This window comes from Periophthalmus magnuspinnatus, chromosome 11 (assembly GCF_009829125.3).
Source record: "Periophthalmus magnuspinnatus isolate fPerMag1 chromosome 11, fPerMag1.2.pri, whole genome shotgun sequence".
Lineage (NCBI taxonomy): Eukaryota > Metazoa > Chordata > Actinopteri > Gobiiformes > Gobiidae > Periophthalmus > Periophthalmus magnuspinnatus.
Genome location: NC_047136.2, coordinates 9,043,878 through 9,063,559, shown reverse-complemented (window position 1 = coordinate 9,063,559; position 19,682 = coordinate 9,043,878). Strand labels below are relative to the sequence as shown.

General features: G+C 38.5%; 1 protein-coding gene across 1 annotated transcript; it reads right to left on the bottom strand.

Moving 5' to 3' along the window:
• Positions 1-378: 378 nt before the first annotated feature.
• LOC117378583 (synaptic vesicle glycoprotein 2A-like) lies at positions 379-19,502 on the bottom strand. Its single transcript, XM_033975209.2, has 14 exons — positions 19,379-19,502; positions 13,684-14,000; positions 13,022-13,409; positions 11,355-11,535; positions 10,823-10,974; positions 9,598-9,731; positions 9,418-9,507; positions 8,568-8,675; positions 5,471-5,559; positions 5,229-5,393; positions 5,020-5,153; positions 3,445-3,651; positions 3,187-3,346; positions 379-2,004 (listed from the first exon to the last, which is right to left on the bottom strand). Exons 2-14 carry the CDS (start codon positions 13,900-13,902, stop codon positions 1,821-1,823), a joined length of 2,211 nt encoding a protein of 736 aa, XP_033831100.1. The 5' UTR covers positions 13,903-14,000; positions 19,379-19,502; the 3' UTR covers positions 379-1,820.
• Positions 19,503-19,682: the final 180 nt, after the last annotated feature.

The following is a 19,682-nucleotide window of genomic DNA, read 5'->3' as shown; positions in this document are numbered from 1 at the left end:
TTTTGGCAGGAACTTTCTATGCCTTTCATAGGCATAAGATAAATAAATAAATCCATTGGCCATTAGACTAGTGACTTACATGATTTCTATCAAAATGCGGCGGTCTAAATTGCATTTGTAAATTGAAAACAAAGTCACTTTTGCTCACCCATGCAGTAGGACGTCTTTGGGTCACACACATTCATCCAGCATTTGAATGACACATGGCACGCACAAACGCACACATTGATTGTCAGCACACAAATTGATGTACACCTTTGGAGAAATCAAACCTAAGGTGCGATATGTATATGTGATATATAAGGATGGCACTAATGACACAACTGTGGCCAATCAGATATCTACCCTTTAAGGAGCAGTGTTTTTGTAATGCATGTCGTAAAATTAGCCCACTATTATTTTTACGAAGTCCCCTTTTAGTTTGTGCTACAAGTGAAATTTAGAGAACTCTTTAGCGCTCTTCATTTTGGTTCAATTTGTGCTTAGATAAATCGCTTACAATCAGAAAAGAGGGGCTATTTCTGGAATGTGCCATTAACATTTTAGAACAAACAAAGCCATAAAATTAAATGAGAGATTAAAAAACAAAACATCTAGAAGTGATTTAAATGTTATGGGAATAGATTAAAAAACAAGCTTGTGGGTAAAACCCTCACACAATATTAAGGCTGAAATATTTCACATGAATTGATCAAATTTGTTCCAAAATGACTTTTTGCTAACTAGCATGGCTATGTTAACATAATGTCAACATTGAATTACACCTGAGTGAGCTAACGAGCTACAACTGTTACAACTGTGAGGCATTTTTAAACATTGTTAAAAATGTCAGCTAGTTAGCATAGATGGCTTAGCTTTATGGGCATAGCTTGAGTTAACTTCATTGATTGCTAACAAGCTACAGTTGTTAAATGACTTTGTTGAGCCTATTCTCTTCATATTGGCATTATAATGGCTGTTGTTTATTCCATTATAATAGACAAATGCATTGTTGTGGGGTATGAATGGGGACATAGAGGACCTTCTTCAGCCATGCAACAATACACACAAATTCAACCATTCTCACATCAACCATTACACCTCCAACTGTCCTACATATACCACACTGCCACAGCTTCAGACAACAGGAGGGAGAGACGACATTTGACCACACAAAACACAAACTAGTTCCCATTTAGGACAGAGAATCCTGTGAACGTAATCTTTGAGGTTTTAGGTGAATGTAAACATTAGAAATGTACATAAAAGGGACAAGGCCATGCAGGCAAGTAGCCCATAGCCTATAAAATGATTATATCTTAATATATCAAGCCTATGTGGAATGTCTTATAGTAATTTGTAAACTCAAGCAGTGGTAAACAGTCAAGGAGATGTCGCAAATAGTCTCACCCTTATTTTACATAATTAACATATCATTTTACAACTAAGAGCAGCACTGTAAACCAGAGGCAAGTCAGGAACATAACAATGCAATCACATCTGTAGCTTTCTTAACTGAATGCGCCCTTCCAATGGCTTAAGTCAGTCCCAACCTTTCACTTCTTTCCATAACTTTCCCAGAAATGAACAGTTCATTCAAGCAGCACACAATATCTTGCTTTTTGTGCAGCTAAAACAAAGTCTTCATTTCAGTCAAAGGTGTGTGCTCTTCTCTGACAATCTCTATAGTGAAAAATTGATGTACATATCAAAGGATTCTGGGCTTACAATGGGAGGTGGCAGTCTTTTTGCTCTGGTTCGACGATGGTGCAGCTCTCTCAGATGTCCAAAGGCTGTAGTAGCTGTAATTGGGCCCTACATTTGGGGGCTTGCATTGGTTTTTACTGCAACACCTGGCCTCTTGTTTCAGGTAATTTTGTAGCGAGGAAGCTGCCGGCTGCGAGTGCACCGGCCGCAAACAGGATCGGTACAGCTTTGGTGATTCCCACGAAAGATTGGAAAATGCTGATGCCCAAAACAGCCGCTAGCTTACAGAGAGCGTTCAAGAAGCCAAACGCTGTTGTCCTGCGCACAAAATGGAAATACAAACATTTATGATGATTTATTTCAATGTTTAGTCAAAGCACATAAAATAATTTTACATCATATAATTTGTACTTTGTGGTGATACAGCGAGCGTTCCCTAACAAATATTTTCAATTTTCTGTCTATATTGTGAAGGCATGGAAACCTAGGCCAACTTTAGTTCAAATAATTAGTTCAACAATTAATACTACTGTAATTTAAATGAACGTTTGTTTTGTCCATTCTGCTATACTACATCTAATTGGCCATTTTTTCCCCTTGAAAGCTGCTCTTTTGTCAACATTTCTTAGACAAATTTTAATAGAGGAATTGTATATTATCTAGTCTATTTAAAACCTACAAACACTTTAAGACAGAAAGTGGTTCACCAAAAACCCAAACCACAAACAAAGCAATGTGATTTACTCCATTCAGTGTAGTTAAAACTGCTGTGAGCATTATACTATTATTAAAAATCATTATATGGCCAAAGTATAAAATTGGTAACAGTTGAAAGCTTACATTTTATCACTGAAATCACAATCTGGAAGTTTCACAAGCAGTACTTGTTTGGCAAATGGCCTGGTACTAAACTATCCTGAAGCCTAATAGAAATAAAGACGTAAAATCATAAGAGTGTGTCAAAGGGCGAAAGGCAGTCAATTCTTTCACTTTAAAATACACATCAGAGACCTAAAAGTGTCTCAGGCACACAGAAAATCAATATCACTTTTACAGGAGCAAATTTAACAGCTTTGTCCTGGTGCCAGGCACTACATGAAGACCCAATTCATCACAGAGGGTTGGGCAGGCAAGTAACGATTCTGGCTTAGGCAGGGAAGCTGTTTTAGTAGCAAACCAAATATGTCAAATGATAGTATGATAAGTAGTAGTACAAGTAGCAATTATAATATAATGCATACAGTTTGCTTTGCAGATGAGTCTTGTTGTACACCTACCATTTGCTGCCACTTGAGAGCGCTATATAGATTACAATTATACAACAGATCAAATCTGGTGTACCAACTGGGGCTAAAAGCAGTTAGCAAAAATAAGTATTGTTATGTAAGTATTGTTTTGCAAAGATTATAGTATTTCCTCCACAACCGCATTCATTTGTTGCCATTCTTGTTAATTACACATTGCATGAACAGTAAAAAGTGAGACTTTGGTGACTGTTACCTTTTATCTGAGGGGTAGAGCTCCACTGTGAGGACATCCAGGGCGTTCCAGGAGGCAATGCTAATACCTCCAAACAAACACAAGAGGGCGATCATTCCAGACTCTGTGTTTCCAAACATGAGGAAGAAACAGCTGACACAGGAGATGACACTGGACCCAGCTGTGTCAAGACAAAAAAAAAAAAAAAAAAACAATTTCAAAATAATCCATCCTTCTTCATGTGCAAACAAATTGAGCTGTCTTATAACATTTACTCACCCAGCATTCTTAAACGACCAATTTTGTCCATTAACAGAGCGGAGACAATGTTGCCAGGCAACACGGCCAGGGTGCCAAGGAAGTTGACAAAGTAAATCATGTAAGCATTGTTGAAGTCATCGCTGAAGTCCAACATGCAGCCTTCTTTGTTGTGAATAAAGGAACTGTTCACAAGCTTACAGTTGACAAATCTGTATTTGAACAAGTCTGGGAGGAAACACATAAAGAATTTAGTGTTTGGTACAACAGTTGCAAGCACTGAAGCATCTTGTATAGGTTAATTAAATTCAAATTCAAAAATTGCTGCTTTCTCAATGCAATCTAACATGTAGGCTACAGAAGGCAGCTTGGTGGTTCAGGGAGAGGAGTCAAATTTGGGGTTAGCTTTTTACTTATAATAGTTAAACAAAGGTTTACAGTTGATTATTTATTCAACTACTCAACAAAAATAACTGCTAAATGTAGCTCAGAATATAAGAGCAACTTAGTACTTAGCATCTTAGTATTTAGCATCTTAACTGAAAAATTGATTGTTGTGTCTAATTCTCATTCATTAATCAAAAACAGAGCAAAGCAACTCCACAAATATTTTCCTGCTCTCACATCTGCTGCTTTGGAGGCTGAAACACCTCTGCCGGATTCACACCGGAGTTGTTTACGTCGCTACGGTGACACTTGCTGAAAAGTCGCCATGGAGACGCCTAACAGATGTTGCCGTGGTACCTTCCAGCCGACCCATTGTTTCCACCGATGTGATTTAAATAAGGCCTTATTATATATCATTGGTTTCCACCTCCCAAAGATTACGGCTAACTGTTAACCCAAGATAAAATTTTCCTTATATCTTACTTAAACAGTATGTTCATTGCTTAATCTATGAGTAATTTAGCAAGTAAGCATCCCATAATCATTTAAAACTATAGAGCTCTGAGGAGCTGAACATCTAAAAGCGACTGTTATTGTCAAAATTCACCATTATTGTAGCAACATTGCAAACGGTCTATAGAGATGTGTCAACCCAATTATGAAGTATACAAATGAGCTTTGGGAAAGCCCGATAAGTTGCTGGGTCACTACTGGTAAATACATTTATCACACTATTGTCGGAATACTTTTAAATAAACAGTTTGAATATACTTAAAATCTCCATTAGTTTAACATTAGGCTAACTGAATTCTAGGTGTGACAGGCTCTAATGCCTATTGAAGCTTCAAGCTTCCATTTTTATAGATCTACTTAATGCAACAAAGCACAAAATGAACTAATGATAAACTCACTAAACTGACAACCTTATCTCAGTCTCAGCATCAAAGCTTTATTTGTCTAGCCCCACACTCTGCAGGCTTGGTCACTTCTAAACAATATATTTAAACAATTTAAATACTGCGTTAGCATTCAGGCATCAGTTTTCTTTTTCCTTGTATAAACATTTTGGGAAATGGCCATATGCGAGTTTTGAAGATGTTTTTATCCGTATTTTAAAGATACCTTGTTCACTATAAGTCCACATGCTGAAAATTCCAGATTTATTATGAAATGTTGACTGAATAAGATTTTACATCAGTAGATGTTTACCTGTGTTGTAGAATAAGCTGGCGACGAAAGTGCAGTTTCTAAAGAACGTGTGGGTGGATGTGATGTCCTCAAAGTAACATTCCTCAAAAACTGAATCTTCAAACACCATTGATTTCAATTTCAAATTCAGAAACCTGCAAGAGTGTAGTTATAATTAGCACTTGTTTATCACTATGATTGACATTTAGTCCATTGAAAGCATTACTCACTTATCGTTGAAGTAGTATCCCTGACGGTGGATTTGGTTTTCTAGGGTAAAGTTGAAGGTAACATGCTCCACTCGTTCTTCTTTGAATGTTTTTGTGCGAGACTCGTACTCCTGTTTTTGGATGTATTTGATCATGTCTGGGAACCAGACTGTAAGACCGTAGTAGCTGCACACAGAAACACAGAATGAAAATAAATATATATGGAAACGTAAGTCTAATGTAATGTTTTATAGTGACCGTACCTGAAAGACATGCTAAACCACACAGCCATTAGCATAAAAGTTGTGCGTTTGTACTCTGGATTGAAGCAGGCTAGGATGTTATTACGAATCTGCAAAAAGACAGAAAAACGAGTGTTACAAAAAGCAGTGCAAAAGTCTTGGGCAGGTTATAAAAGGTGCACTATGTAACTTTTCTGTGGGAGGGTCCGCCATCTGCTTGTCTCCGTGGAGATATCATTGCCTTCTACAGAGTGGTATTAAACATAGCTATCTCTATGAAGACAAGCAATAAAAAAAAAACTGTAATGTGTTCAGGTGGTGTAATCCTGACCTGAAAAGTTACAAAGTGTGCCTTTAAGAAAGACTGTGAGCATAAAATGTGTACAAACTGATATAAGACCATTACCAAGATGGTGGTTTCCCAGACCAAGACTCAAATCCAAGTGAAGTTGCATTATGTTGAACCAATGACTAAAAATTATAATTCTGTGATTTTTCCTTAAAGAATAAAAAACCTAAAATCTAAAAAAATCTCTGCACTTACTTCATTCTCCAATTTTATTTTCTTAATCAGTGATACTTGTATGCCTTGGCAGCATTGCGTAGTCATTTTGCTACAAATGAAGAAGAAAATGTGCTGCTCGCTAGTGTGATTTGCATCTATCCATCAAAAGTGCCTATTCTTTGTTGTGATGATGTTTATCATGACGTCAGCTCCCATTGGTCACCACAGTTTTCTAACGCACAAGTAAGTGGACTTGCTTCTTTTATTAATTAATTCTCGATGAATATTGCGATTTAAAATGTGCAAATTACAACATAATGATCCACAGGTATCATAGATTATAACTATATAGCAGACACAAGCACAATAGCTCTTCTTTAAGTAGAAATGAGAAAATGGTATGTTTTCTACTCCAGGTTTGTAGATAAATAAATTTTTAAGAACATGGGAGACCATAGCCTGAATACAAATTACCACCACACACAAAACACTACAGCTCTGAGGAGAGAAGCTAAAACTAACTTTTAGCAAACACGATTTACGCCTACACACAATAAATTTTTTTATTGCAAGAAGTAAACCACGCATATTATGTGCACCTTTTATGAAATCGCTCATTATTTTAACATGCAGTAGTGAAATCATGGGCAGTTCTACAGGCCATATATGATTCAATGAGCAGCAAGTCGTTATTTAAGATCAATAATCAATACTGATCAATTGGCTTGGTGTACAAATGAGTCAAGCCTTGTATGAAAGGAATCCATTAGGTGGTTAATTATGTTATACATTGACTAGGCAATACCAATAACAATGACAACGTTTCTCGCAAATAAATAGATAAACTGGTAAAAATGTGTGTATATTGTTGACACCATACAAAAAAGAACTACTAAGAACACATATATAAAGCACATAAAGAAACGTTTGGATGAATTGTGATCTAGGCACTAAGAAAATGCATTTCTTACTCAACAAAGAAATCAAAGATTCTAAGTATGGTTTGCGTTTTTCTGCGTTTTTATTATCATTATTATATTTGTGTTCAGTGAAAGGGCAAATCTGAAAAACAAAAAAAATCACATGGCAGATGTCCAAATCTTTTTTTCAGATAATGTTTTGGCAAATAGCTTTCATCAGATAATTTCTTTCTTTCTTTGGACGACAGTGCACCAATGCCTTGTATCTGCATTGCTCAAATGACATCTGCCTGAACACTGATGCAGGCAAAGTCTCAGTCTTGATCCTGTTAGATCTGAGTGCTGCCTTTGACACTGTCGATAATGGGATCCTCTTAGAGAGACTAGAGGACTGGGTGGGCATCTCTGGTACAGTACTAAACTAGTTCAGGTCCTATCTAGAAGACAGGGAGTACTTTGTTGAAATTGGAAAATGTGTCTCAGATAAAATGTCCCTGACCTCTGGGGTGCCCCAGGGGTCAATTGTGGGACCCCTGTTCTTCATTATCTACATGCTGCCATTAGGCCAGTTAATACACAGCAATAATGTGTCCTACCACAACTCTGCAGATGACACTCACTGGATCTATGTCTCACTGGCAGCAGGTGAATATGGACCAGTGGATTCACTTTGCCACTGCATCAAGCAGATTAGTGTGTGGATACAAAACTATTTTCTCCAGCTAAACTCAGACAAGACTGAAGTCATCGTCTTTGGCCCACAGAAACATAGACAAAGTGTTAGCAGTCACCTCCAGTCTCTCTCTCTAAAACCTTCAAATCAGGCTGGAAATCTAGGGGCTATAATGGACTCAGACTTGAACTTTACAACATAAAAAATCAAAGGTATACTGTCAAAACCAGACTTAAAGAGACTTATCCATGCATTTGTCTCCAGTAGGTTAGACTACTGTAACGGCCTGCACTCTGGCCTCTCCAAACGACCCTTAACACAGCTGCAGTACATCCAGAACACTGCTGCTCAGGTCCTGACTAGAACCAGGACGTACGAGCACAAAAGTCCTGTGCTCAGGTCTCTGCACTGGCTCCTGTGGCTCAGAGAATAGACTTTAAAGCAGCTCTGTTTGTGTACCTCCTGCTGGTGCCTAGAGTCAGGACTAAACATGGGGATCAGCATTTCTTTTTTCTGCAGCTAAAACCTGGAACAGTCTTCCTGAAGATGTGAGACAGGCCTCTACTTTGACAATATTTAAATCCAGAGTCAAAACAGTTCTGTTTAGCTGTGCATATGACTGAAAGGTTTTTATTTGTTGGTTTTGATTTGTTATATTGCAATTTTAATGTCTTTCTTATTCTGTAAAGCTCTTTGAATTACCTTGCGTATGAATTGTGCTATACAAATAACCTTGCCTTGCCTATAATGATATTGATTTGCGTTATTCATTTGAGATGTTTTTGCAGTATGCCGAGTGTTGCTGGGGTTCAGATGACATCACAACAGTATAGGCCAGCTAAATGAATATTGTTAAAAAGCTGTTGCTCTGTTCTGCCGTAATAGCTCTTGGCTCTAGTTCTGGCTTGAGTCATTAATAGAAATGATTGAGTTCAACATTTGTGCATTTAGCTTTTAAATATTTCATTGCAAAGTACAATCTAATCAATGGGAAAATCTGGCTCCCCCCCGTTGACTGACCTGATGGGACAGACTCATAATTTTAAGGCGGTAGCGTTGCCAGACTGGAGTGTCGGTGCCGATGTCCACCAGCTCGTCTATCTGCTTCACTGTTTTAATGGTGGTGACCTGAAGGAGACACAACACAGCCCTCAATCATCGCCAGACGACAAGCGACTAATTTAAGTCCTGTCATGTCTCCTCCAGTGTGCTCAGTAAACAGTTATGATGATGAAACTGCTCAGTAATAAAAGACTGTGCACAAAACATTAAATATTACGCCTACGTTTTTCATTTTGCCTCTATTTACATCTGCATACACGATAAGTTAAGTGATCTTGTTGGCATTTCACAAGTGGATGCAAGGCCTGTTATGGTCAGTTTTGTTTTAGTACATATTCTTATTCACATTAGCCATATTCATGTGTTTCAGGGATAAGGATTCCTTCCAGTTTTGAAGAATTTAGCATGACAACATTTCTCCGTTATAAAATCCTTGAAATCAATAAGAAATCATTTGCCTGAGACCCATGAATATATTGTAATATTTGTACTCTATATACTCTATGCAAGTCTTTATACTGGTACACATCTACATTTACAGATATTTAACTCTATTATTATCTGTTTTTGTTGAATATTGGCTCTTGTATTTTTGAGTAAAGTAATTCCCCAGTGAGTCTAACGAACCTAAGCAAGCTGTACTAACATACCTCTGTTTAAACCAAACTTTCAAATAAAATTGTCTACCCAATCTGCCTGATTTCTATAAATGTAATAATATTGTAAGTGGTTTGTTGCACAGTAAAATGGATATTATGTATAAAATGATTAGTGGTCTTTGTTTATTATGTATGTTTTGTATACTCACAGAGAAAACCCTCTCTGGATACCCCTTGGCTCTCATGTTGGTGTCATGGACCTGTTTCAATATCATCCAGCCTTCATCGTGTTTCCCATTCTGTTTAGATGACACTCAAATATATTATGCACAGTTCAAAGCCCATCCACCCACACACACTGTCATAATAAAGCATGTTTAGCGGCTGACCTCCAGGTAGAAGCGTGGGCTCTCAGGCATCGCACTGAGGGCTGCAATGGCTGCAACAGACGGAAACGCGGCGACCAGCACAAACACTCTCCAGCTGTGGAACTGATAGGCTGAGCCCATCTGGAAACTCCATCCTGAGGGAACAGAGACAGAGCTTAGAGCAGGACATGACAGGTAAAAGGGGTTAAGGCATCAAAGTAATAAAGGTGAAGCATGTAACTTTTCTGGTGGACGGGGTCTGCCACCTGCTTGTCTTGTTATTGATATGCCTAGCTTGTTTCACAGTATGGCATTAAACTTATCTATTGTGCATTTTTTTCAATTTGAGATTTGTTGCTTGCTTGGCTTGGCCGTATCACCTGCTGATCCTCATAGGGATAGATATGTTTAATACCATACTATGGAACTTTCAAGGCATTTACATCTCCATGTAGGCAAGCAGGTGGCAGATCCTCCATCAACTAAATTAGCGTAGTAAACATGAATAGGTTACAGTGCAATAATGCTTTTCTAAGGGGATATCATTGCAATGTTCTGAAAAAATATTTGAATGTCAGATATGCAGAAAAATTCAGCTCTAGTGTCTGGCCTTCAGTATAAAACACCAACCAAAATCAATACAGCATGAGGCAGAGTAGGGTGCCTCCAGGGAGGTCAAAAGTCAGCTGCAAGGTGGAGTGTGTAAACAGGAGGTCTAATAAAACAAGTTCTGGACATATGGATCCTGAGATACGCTTGTCAAGACTGTACCAGGACACGCCTACTCAGATTCTGTGTGTTAGAGATGATAACATCAATACTACACTGTCAAAATGGTGACTGAGGAGAACAGATTAAAAATGGATCGTCCTTGTCAAACATCTTTGCTACTGAAGAAAATATTAGTGAGCTATTTTTAACCTGTTGTCAAACACATGGGGCATTATCCCTTGAAAGCAAATTTGACCTTTTTTAATATTGTATATATATCCAGATGATGGATACAAAACATATTTGCAACTATGGCTGAGAATTTAGGAAGCTGTTTAGGTTTACCAAATGTTTCAAAACATGTTTCAAGCATAATATGAAATTGTAACTTGAACTATAATATTTTGGATAGATGGATCCCAGAGTTAGATCAAATAGTTCTTCTTCACAGTAATAGGATGCGACTACATGAGATGAGGAGATGATTACATGACTGGACATTGTACATTCAGCAGTGAAGGCTTTATTAACTGACCATAATGTGGGATAATGGCCCAGGCCATGGCAGAGGCATATATCCCTCCAATCATCCAAAACATGCAGAGCCAGCTCAGGTGTTCTCCCCGCTTCTCCTGGGCCAGAAACTCGGAATAATAGGAAAACACGATGGGGATAGATCCACCGATTCTGAAGCACAAATTAAAACATCTTAGACAGTAAACAAAGAAACAGTGAATGAAAATGGTGTTAAAAATTAAGAAACTAGTCTATTAAAATGATACACACAAAAAGAAACGTTGACCATAAATAAATATATCAAGACATCATATAGCAAATTATTTGAGTTCACCTGTTAAAAATATATAAATGAATTTAACCCCCCACAATTATTTTTTTAAGGAATATATCCACAATCTAAAAGCAGCTGGCAGTACAAATATTATAAACACATGACCTGAAGCACTAAAAACTATACAGAAAAGTAAATAAAATACCACTATTGATACAGCTTTTATTAGTTCCATTACTCCCACTATTAAAGTTATTAAATATTTTTCAATGTTTACCCGACTCCAGAGAGCAGTCTGCAGAACAGGAAGGTGCTGTATCCCTGGACAAAGGAGGAGAAGAAGGAGAAGATGCTGTTGATGGAGAGAGAAATGAGGAGCGCCTGGCGACGTCCAATCCGGTCAGCGAGAGCCCCCCACAAGAACGCCCCCACCATCATCCCGAAGTACACAATCAGACCTGTACAGAGGGACAAGGGAGGTTTATATGTTTTTCAATGCAGTTTGTGGTTGTCTCTTTTGCTATCCATTTTATTTATTGTTACACAGCTTAACCTTAGATTCACCATGGTTTAGGCCTGGTCTGAACCTAAATTCGTTCAGATTTTGTCTAGTAGTTTATTAATAATACACATAATACAATAGTAGCCTATCACCACACTCAGTGGTTTTAAGCTACTATTGTAGCCACAGGTGCCCTGGGGTTTACTGATAGAAGTGAGGCTGCCAGTGCAAATATGCACCATCTACCGCAACAACCACCAATATTCACACACACCACATTCATACTACGGCAATATGGGTGTCTTGCCTGAGGACACAACAACAGTTTACACTAGAGCCACTGCTCTCCTGCTGGCACCTTGTATTCCCAGCGGTCTCCCATCCCATGACTAACCAGACACAGGCTTGCTTACTTCTGAGATCTAATGAGATTGGGCATTAATACGATCGATAATACAAAAAATTTAAAAAGCCAAGTCACACATTTTTCAGGTAGCACTTGTTTTACTGAGTAATTCTGCTTCAGATAGATGGATAGGCCTTGAGTTCAGGGTCTTTCCTGTAATATGTGAATTGTCTATTTGTGTTTTGACCTGATAAAGCTCAGAGGTTCTTTGGTGCTGTTGACAAAAGCAGCTGTGGGGGCAAGAGACTATCACCTGCTTCTCTATTATGTATAAAACAAACACGAACACAATGGCAGTGTTTGGCAGCCTAGCTATGGCTCCAAATGCATTTTCCACTCTGGGAACTGAAATGATGCTCATAGAGTTCTTGAAATTTAGGCACAGAACTAATGTCCAAGCAGTTAACTAGAAATACACACAGTTAATCAATTTTGAAATAATCGGTGATTAAAAACTGACTCTAGATCTATAAGATTTTCAAAAAGAGCTGATATGTAGACAGTAGGATATGTAATCTTTCTTTTCTGTATTTACCTTGATTTCTTTGGGTGATATCTGCATAAATATTAGTCAAAAATGAAATATGTGGCAAAAATCTTTCCAGCTTATATTGCACCTTACAATAAATTTATCCAAGCGTAGAGTTCATGTGCAAAAAGATCTCAATTTTCTTTTACATATATAATGATAATGGAAATACGGTGGATAGGGGTTTGCTCAAGGAGTGCAAGGATTGTATTAAAATATAGATGGCTTTTGGAAACATTGCTAAACTAATTAAAATGGAAGCTTACAATTTAATCCTAAATGACCCTTCTGTTTTTTTGCAAATGAACTTTTCAAGTGTACCGTTAAAATTAATACATACTGGTTATTGGGAAGGATAACTGTAGACTGGATGGTGGCAGTGGGACAGCTTTTGTTTGAATGTGGCTACAGCTGCAGTGCATACCTCATTGTTTGCCCTGCTCTGTTTTTGTTTACTATGAAAGAAAAAGTAAAAAAAAAAAAAAAAAGAATTACATGGATACATACCCAGCATGCTCTTGTTGGGCTCAGACAAACACATGTCCTTCTCCGCACTGGGCAGTACAAATCCAACGACAAAGATCTCCACACCATCGGCCATCAGCGCCAGCCCCAGCACAAAGTACAGGCTCCACTGGAACTTCCCGTGACCACACTCCTGCAGGATGGTCTCGTACTGTTGGGCTAGCTCCTCTTGATCTTTCCTCCTCTCCGCCTCCGACACCCCGATATCGGTGAACTGTTGCGCCCCTGCCTGGACTGAACCAGGACCTCCAGCGATGCTCCCCTTCCCAGAGTCTGCCCTCGGGATGCCCTGGTACTCGCCCTCGTAGATCTCATCATCTTCATCGTGACCCTCTGTGGAGTCACTGTGTCCTCCTTCATCATCATTGGCCTATAAACAGGAAAATGCTATCACTTGGCTTCAATGGACCATATACACAAACAAATAATCAAAAAGAAATTCTGGATCTCTAGTCATTATGATATCTAATGTGCAGATTGTCTTTATTTTCATTTAGTCAGAGCTTCAGATCAGAAGAAGAGGTAGGCTGGCCTGAATGTCCAAGATTCTGTCCAATCCTAAAATAGCCAATGCTTTCCTTGCTTTAAAAGGCTGTATGTTAAACCACCGTCAGTAATGAACATCACAATAGAACTGTTCAAACCTGACTGTCTCCACGGTAATATCCTCCATCTTGGCTCCCTTGCATGGGATAGTCATCATCATCATCCTCTTCAAAGCGGCTGTATGAGCGTTTGGCATACTCATCGCTCACTCGGTCAACAGAGCGGCCGACTTTCTTTGACGCCTGCCGTTTGACTTCTTTGGCAATGTCTTTGGCACCTTTAATGAAGGCAGTCCGGTTCTGGTAGTTGTCCTCCATTTTGGAGAGGTGCTATGAGAACCAGTGGCTGCAGGATGGTCACCTCACTGTCCGGTCTGATGACTTGAACCAAATCTCTCAAAGGAAGATGTATAAACCTATGGATAAAGAAATAAAGTAAATACTGTCAGTAAAAAGCATTTTGAGGATCAAAACATCTACTAACATAATGACTCCATACTATTTTCACATACTCATAAAGCAAAATGCTGGATGTAAGATGACCCGGCACAAGCAGATTACCTGTAATTCATTACTAAATCATTAGGGACTCGATTTTAGTTAAAGAATTTACTCAACGGATTATTTTATCAAAATAGCTATTACATTTGCCAAATGTTTCACTGTTGCTACTCCAAAAAATATATATATATATATTTCAGAGAAAATACTATATCATTTTATGCAGGCCTTTATTCACTCAATGTTGTCTCCTTTATATTAATAAAATCTTTCAAAACAACTGAAATTAAAATGTGTTGTACAATTTGATGAATCCTTATTTTTTAAGATTTAGATTAGTGTCTACTGTGAACATGTTACCTCTCTACACCACAAGTTTACCTTAATTCCAGAAGAAGTCCAATTTTTTTCTTTTTCTTTCCATTGATTTTTTTTTTCTTCTTTTTTTTTTTTTTTACACCTAACTAACCCACTCCACCATCTTTCAACAGTTTATTTGCAGCCTGCACCTGTTGTTTCTTCGTATGGGCCCTGCAGGCGTGCATTGCACCCCAGATGGCCTCTATAATAATTAGTGGGTGACACATCAAGCCCTGAATGCGTCAAGAAGGAAATGAGATTCAGTTTTTTTTCTCTTTGCTGTGGATAGGGAAGCCCAGGATGTTAAATAGCAGTATGGACCATTACATTCTATGAAGCTCTGATAGCACATAACAACCTCATCAACAGGTCAGCAGAGCCGTGACAGTGGAAAATGTCACGCATGCCACGGACATGAGGGAGGGAGAGTTTTGAAGGAAAAATCTAAAGTGCATGGCAGATTAATCAGATATAGCTGTAAACAGTTTGTAGTTAAACACCATGCTAGCTTAAATGAGGCATGAAATTAAAAAAGAAGCAAGGACTATCACAACAAGATGGAAACAAGATTCATCGTTATATAAATGTAAAGATATGATATGTTGATGCGTCACAAAATTATAATATTCCCGGTGAAATGTCCACCATCTGCTTGTTGTTATGGAGAGATGTCGTTGCTTTGCCTGGAATATTGCACATAATGGCATTAAACTTCCATGGAGACAAGCCTGTGCAACCAGGCCAAGTTACAGGTCAGTTCTGTGGACAGTAAGAATACATGTCTTTCAAGGTAGTTTTGACCAGTAACGGCATGCACGGTAATTAGGCCATCTGAATAGAAATATGGGTTTTTCATGGCCAATGTTGATACCGATTGTTTAGAGCAACCAACGGAGTTCCCCCCATAAGAGACCTATAAGAGAGAAGTATACCGGTAGTCACATTTTCTGCAGTTATCGCTTCACATTGAAAAATATAAAAATCAAAAAATCAAATAAAGCTTTATGTGTATTCTTTAGAGAGCAGGTCGGCCAAAAAAAAATATCGACCTGTGCTGGAGATTTAAGGCCAATAGCCCATATACTAAAAACTGCAAATATCAGCCAACTGATACACTGGTCTATCTCTACAACTGAATACGTTTGATGTACTGTGAAAGAAAGCAATGACATCTCCATGGAGAAAAGTTACATAGTGCACCTTTATATCTAATGCCGTATCGCTAGACATCTTACAATGGCACAGAAGGTAAAGTTTGTTCTACAGACCGCAACATAATCACTTCTACTTTACTACAGAAATAAAAGTAAGAAGAATCTTGATACATTGCACTGCATTACATAAAATATTTAAAGGAGCAATTACTGTTTACTGCAATGATAAGAAATCATCCTTCATTCTTCATGCAGCTCAGCATCTGTTTTATACAAGTACTGTGATGGAAGCCTTGAGGGTAGAAAGGCCACAAAATAACATGTCACTTGATGTTTGTTTGGCAGAGTCAAAGTGAGAGACATTGGGCTAAGCTCTTTTTCACCTCTCTCCCAGAAACAAACACTGACAGCTACAAAAGCGGAGAAAACCAGAGGCAATTTTACAGCAAGTCTGCAGCCCAACAGTCAAAATGCTACATCACGAGCAATACTGCAACAACTATATTTAAGTGTAATATTGTCATGACACTAATCAATACAATCAATATTACTCAGTTTTGATACTAAGGAAATTATGGCTTGATACTCGATACCAAATTTGATACCAGAATGATAATAGTGGTATTTTTGCAGACCATGTAATGTAATTTCCAACAAATTCTGGTGGAAAGACTCACCTGAACTAGTCCAACAATATTTATACTAGTTCAAATGAGTATATAGTTTTGATACTATTAATTTCAATTCGTATTACAAGTTATTGCAAAGATAAAATATAGTGCCCTACTTCACACTGGTGATTTTCTAGTTCTGTGGTAAAGGCGTTTCCCACCCAAAGCTTCTATACCATAAAGAATCCACTAACAATACCTTTTCTAATCCCCTGTGGCTATAGTTAATAATGCTTAAAAGTTGGTGTTGTTGTCAAATCAAACCTTCTAGGGAAGCTGAAAATCTGCTTTTTGTCTCCATTTTAGGTTTGAGCATAACAGTATTATTTTGTCCCATGCTGTTTGTTTGTCTGTGTCAAACCTAAATCAAAACTATTTTTAGAAAAGCACATCATTAGCTGCACCAATGCCCACCGACAAACTTCAGAAAAACAAACTAGAATCTACAATAAAATGGCCTCATTCCCACATCACTTTGTGAATCGTGGTAGCAGGATATTATCTGACTAATTCATGATGTACTAACAACAACATAAATATTGGTTTTCGCAATGGCTTATGGGAACAGAAATATTTTATGGTGAAGTCTTATCGGCAAGGTTTTAAGTGCTAGGTGGATTCCAGTCTAACCACAGTCGCGGTGATTTTCTGCACCATTACAGGAGCAAGAGTGTGCAAAATGGGCTGTTAAAAAACCCATGAAAAAGAAGCACAAGGAACATGTTTTTACACTAATTGGGTGCCTTTCATATAGTAAGTACAGGCAATCATCTAATATTACTCAATGTTTTCATTAGAAATGTGAGAAGCAGTCAAGAGCAGCAGTTTGAGTGTAAATAAACTATAAACTCCACATCCCTTACAAAAATAACAATCTTATGAAGGTCTTTTCTTGCTATGTGCTCACCTATTTGTTGGAAATAATATAGTGGGTAATATCTCGCTGTTGTTTGGCCTGGAATGCTCCACAGTATGTCATTAAACAGATCAATTTTGTATTAATTTAATTACAGATTTCTTTATTGTTCATAAATACCTTGAATAACCTGCATTCTTACTGTGCACAGGATCGCCTTTCCACAAATCTGACCTGTACCTTAGCCTTATGGCGCTACCCTCTTGTATCCATGGAGACAGATAACTTTAATGGCTTATTGTCGAACATTCTGGCAATAGCATTTCTATTGAGACAAGCAGGACAAACTCGTCACCAGAAAGAGCTGTGTATCCATTATTTTCTAAGTTAAGTAACCTTGAATGAAAAATTTGAAAGTTGCAATAGTGAAAAATGTGAAAAATTAGTAATCCCTCCATGTGGCTGTTATCTCTAAAATATAAATAGAAAAAATATTGCATTTCATGATCGTAAATTCTCATTAGGTATTTTTGCCCTGCATTCGTTTGTTAGTGCATACAGTGGTGCGACTGTGGTGGGTAGATGGACAAATTGGCATGAGTCTAAGTTTTACCCCTGGGTCTAGTCAGAGCAGGCTAAAGATGCACTTTAACTTAATCATAACTGTAGCCCGAGCTTTGAGAGGCTTGTAATCACTTTGCGAGACTCCCGAAACACAAACACATGCATCAAGTGCTGCTCCAGAGTAAAGCAGTTTCAACAGAAAGATGTTGGAGGAGATGGAAAAACAATAAGCTAACCAAACTCTTTACACGCCTCACTGGACCTCGCTGTCTGTCTGTGTGGGTGGCAATAGAAAAGCAGCGGGAAAATATAACGCAAAACTATCACAATTTGAACATGCTCAGAGAGACTAAAGAGTACTCAGTTTTTTTTGTTAAGCCTGTGAGGTATTTATGCTTGCCTCTGATGGTTGCAGCGATTGAAAAGGTCAGTGGTCCCAAGGGAAATGTAATCTCATGTCTTGTGCAGGCAGTTGATCTATCAATATTAAACATACATTACATTTATTTATTGTGGTTGTATGGAAGACTAATGTGATCTCAGAAATGACAAAACAATACAGATATGCACACAGGCCTAGTTTCCTATCCATCCAGTGATTTTGGATTGATAACATTTCATTTTTGGAGAAAATAAACAGCTTAAGTCAAGTAGTCTCGTGCAACACAGCCCAATGGAGAACTTCTGTCTTAAAAAGTGAATGAGTAGGGTGCATAATTTCAGGCCAAGGGAGTTTTTCAAGATTTATGACTGACTGAATGAGTGAATGAACTAGTAGAGGATTAATGCCCAGAAATTTCACCTGAATATCAACAGGTTAAGCTACTGACCGGTCAATAACACTGAAAGATTGATGGTGAAGACATGGAGACACTTTTTTTCCCTTTAGTCCCTGTTATCCAGCAGCCTCATCATCCTCAGTATCCTCAGTATCCTCAGTATCCTAAGTATCCTCAGCAGCACGCAGCTCTGTCAGAGCAGGCCTCGGGATGCGCGCGGGGGGAGAGCGGAGGGGGATGGAGGAGAATTCGCTGTATTTTTGAGCAGCTCAGTCAGTAGCAGCTCATTTGTGATGCCTCCTTCCTCCCTCCTCTCTTCTTTCCCCCGTTAAAAATCAATCCGCATCGCCTTACCATCCGCTTTTGTTCGGAAGCCAAGAAAGTCAGAGATCAGATCAAATAGGCCTACTATAAAAGGCACAGGGAGATTCCTATCTGCCAAGTATCGCGATGGTAAATCTTAACACCTGAAGATAACGTCGTCAAACAAACATCCAGAGTCCTACTATACACTTTCATAGTCATAGTGAGAGTGAACTGTCTATTTTCTTGACAAATATTGACAATAACGCACAAAAAACATATCTTCGGTGGCTGCAAAAGGTTTATGAAGAATTTTAAGTGGCTAAGGCCCAACAAGCCAATTTACCATGTCCAAAAATAATCCAGGATTTAAAATAAATAAATAAATCTCAAGCGATTATTAGACAATTGTCAGCCATGGTATCATCCAGAGCAATCTCACTCAGTATCAGCAACCTGTCACGATTTGTCTAAGATTATAGGCCATCGTGTCCAAATCTGTCTTAATTGCTGTGAGAAGAAACACGCCCATCGCCTTTTCCCCTTTTCTGACATTTTCATTCACAAAATAATCATCGTAAAAACAAAAATAAAGTTCAATCTTACCTCAAAGCGCGCGACGTGTCCCCCTGTAGCCTGGAGATGAGATGGAGAGGACAGGGAGGAGGATGGGGAGGCGGATGGCTCTGTTTCTGTGAGCCGAGCGCTGCTGCTGCTGCTGCTGGTGAGGATGATGCGCGGTTAGGAGGAAGGAGAGAGAAGCCCACGCCATCCACACACACTCAGCGATGCACAGGGGTCCCCTCCCCCATACCTCCCTCTGAGCGCACGACCACAGAAACGCCTTCGTATCTGGGAGTGAATGAGCGTGTATTTTGGCACATCATCACCACTTGCTTTACGCACTTCA

Coding starts and splice junctions, on each gene's coding strand:
- LOC117378583 (XM_033975209.2), bottom strand. CDS start 13,902: ATGGAGGACAACTACCAGAACCGGACTGCCTTCATTAAAGGTGCCAAA. Junction 9,508..9,597: donor GCCCACGCTTCTACCTGGAG/GTCAGCCGCTAA, acceptor TCATCTAAACAG/AATGGGAAACACGATGAAGG. Junction 8,676..9,417: donor ATCCAGAGAGGGTTTTCTCT/GTGAGTATACAA, acceptor TGTCTCCTTCAG/GTCACCACCATTAAAACAGT.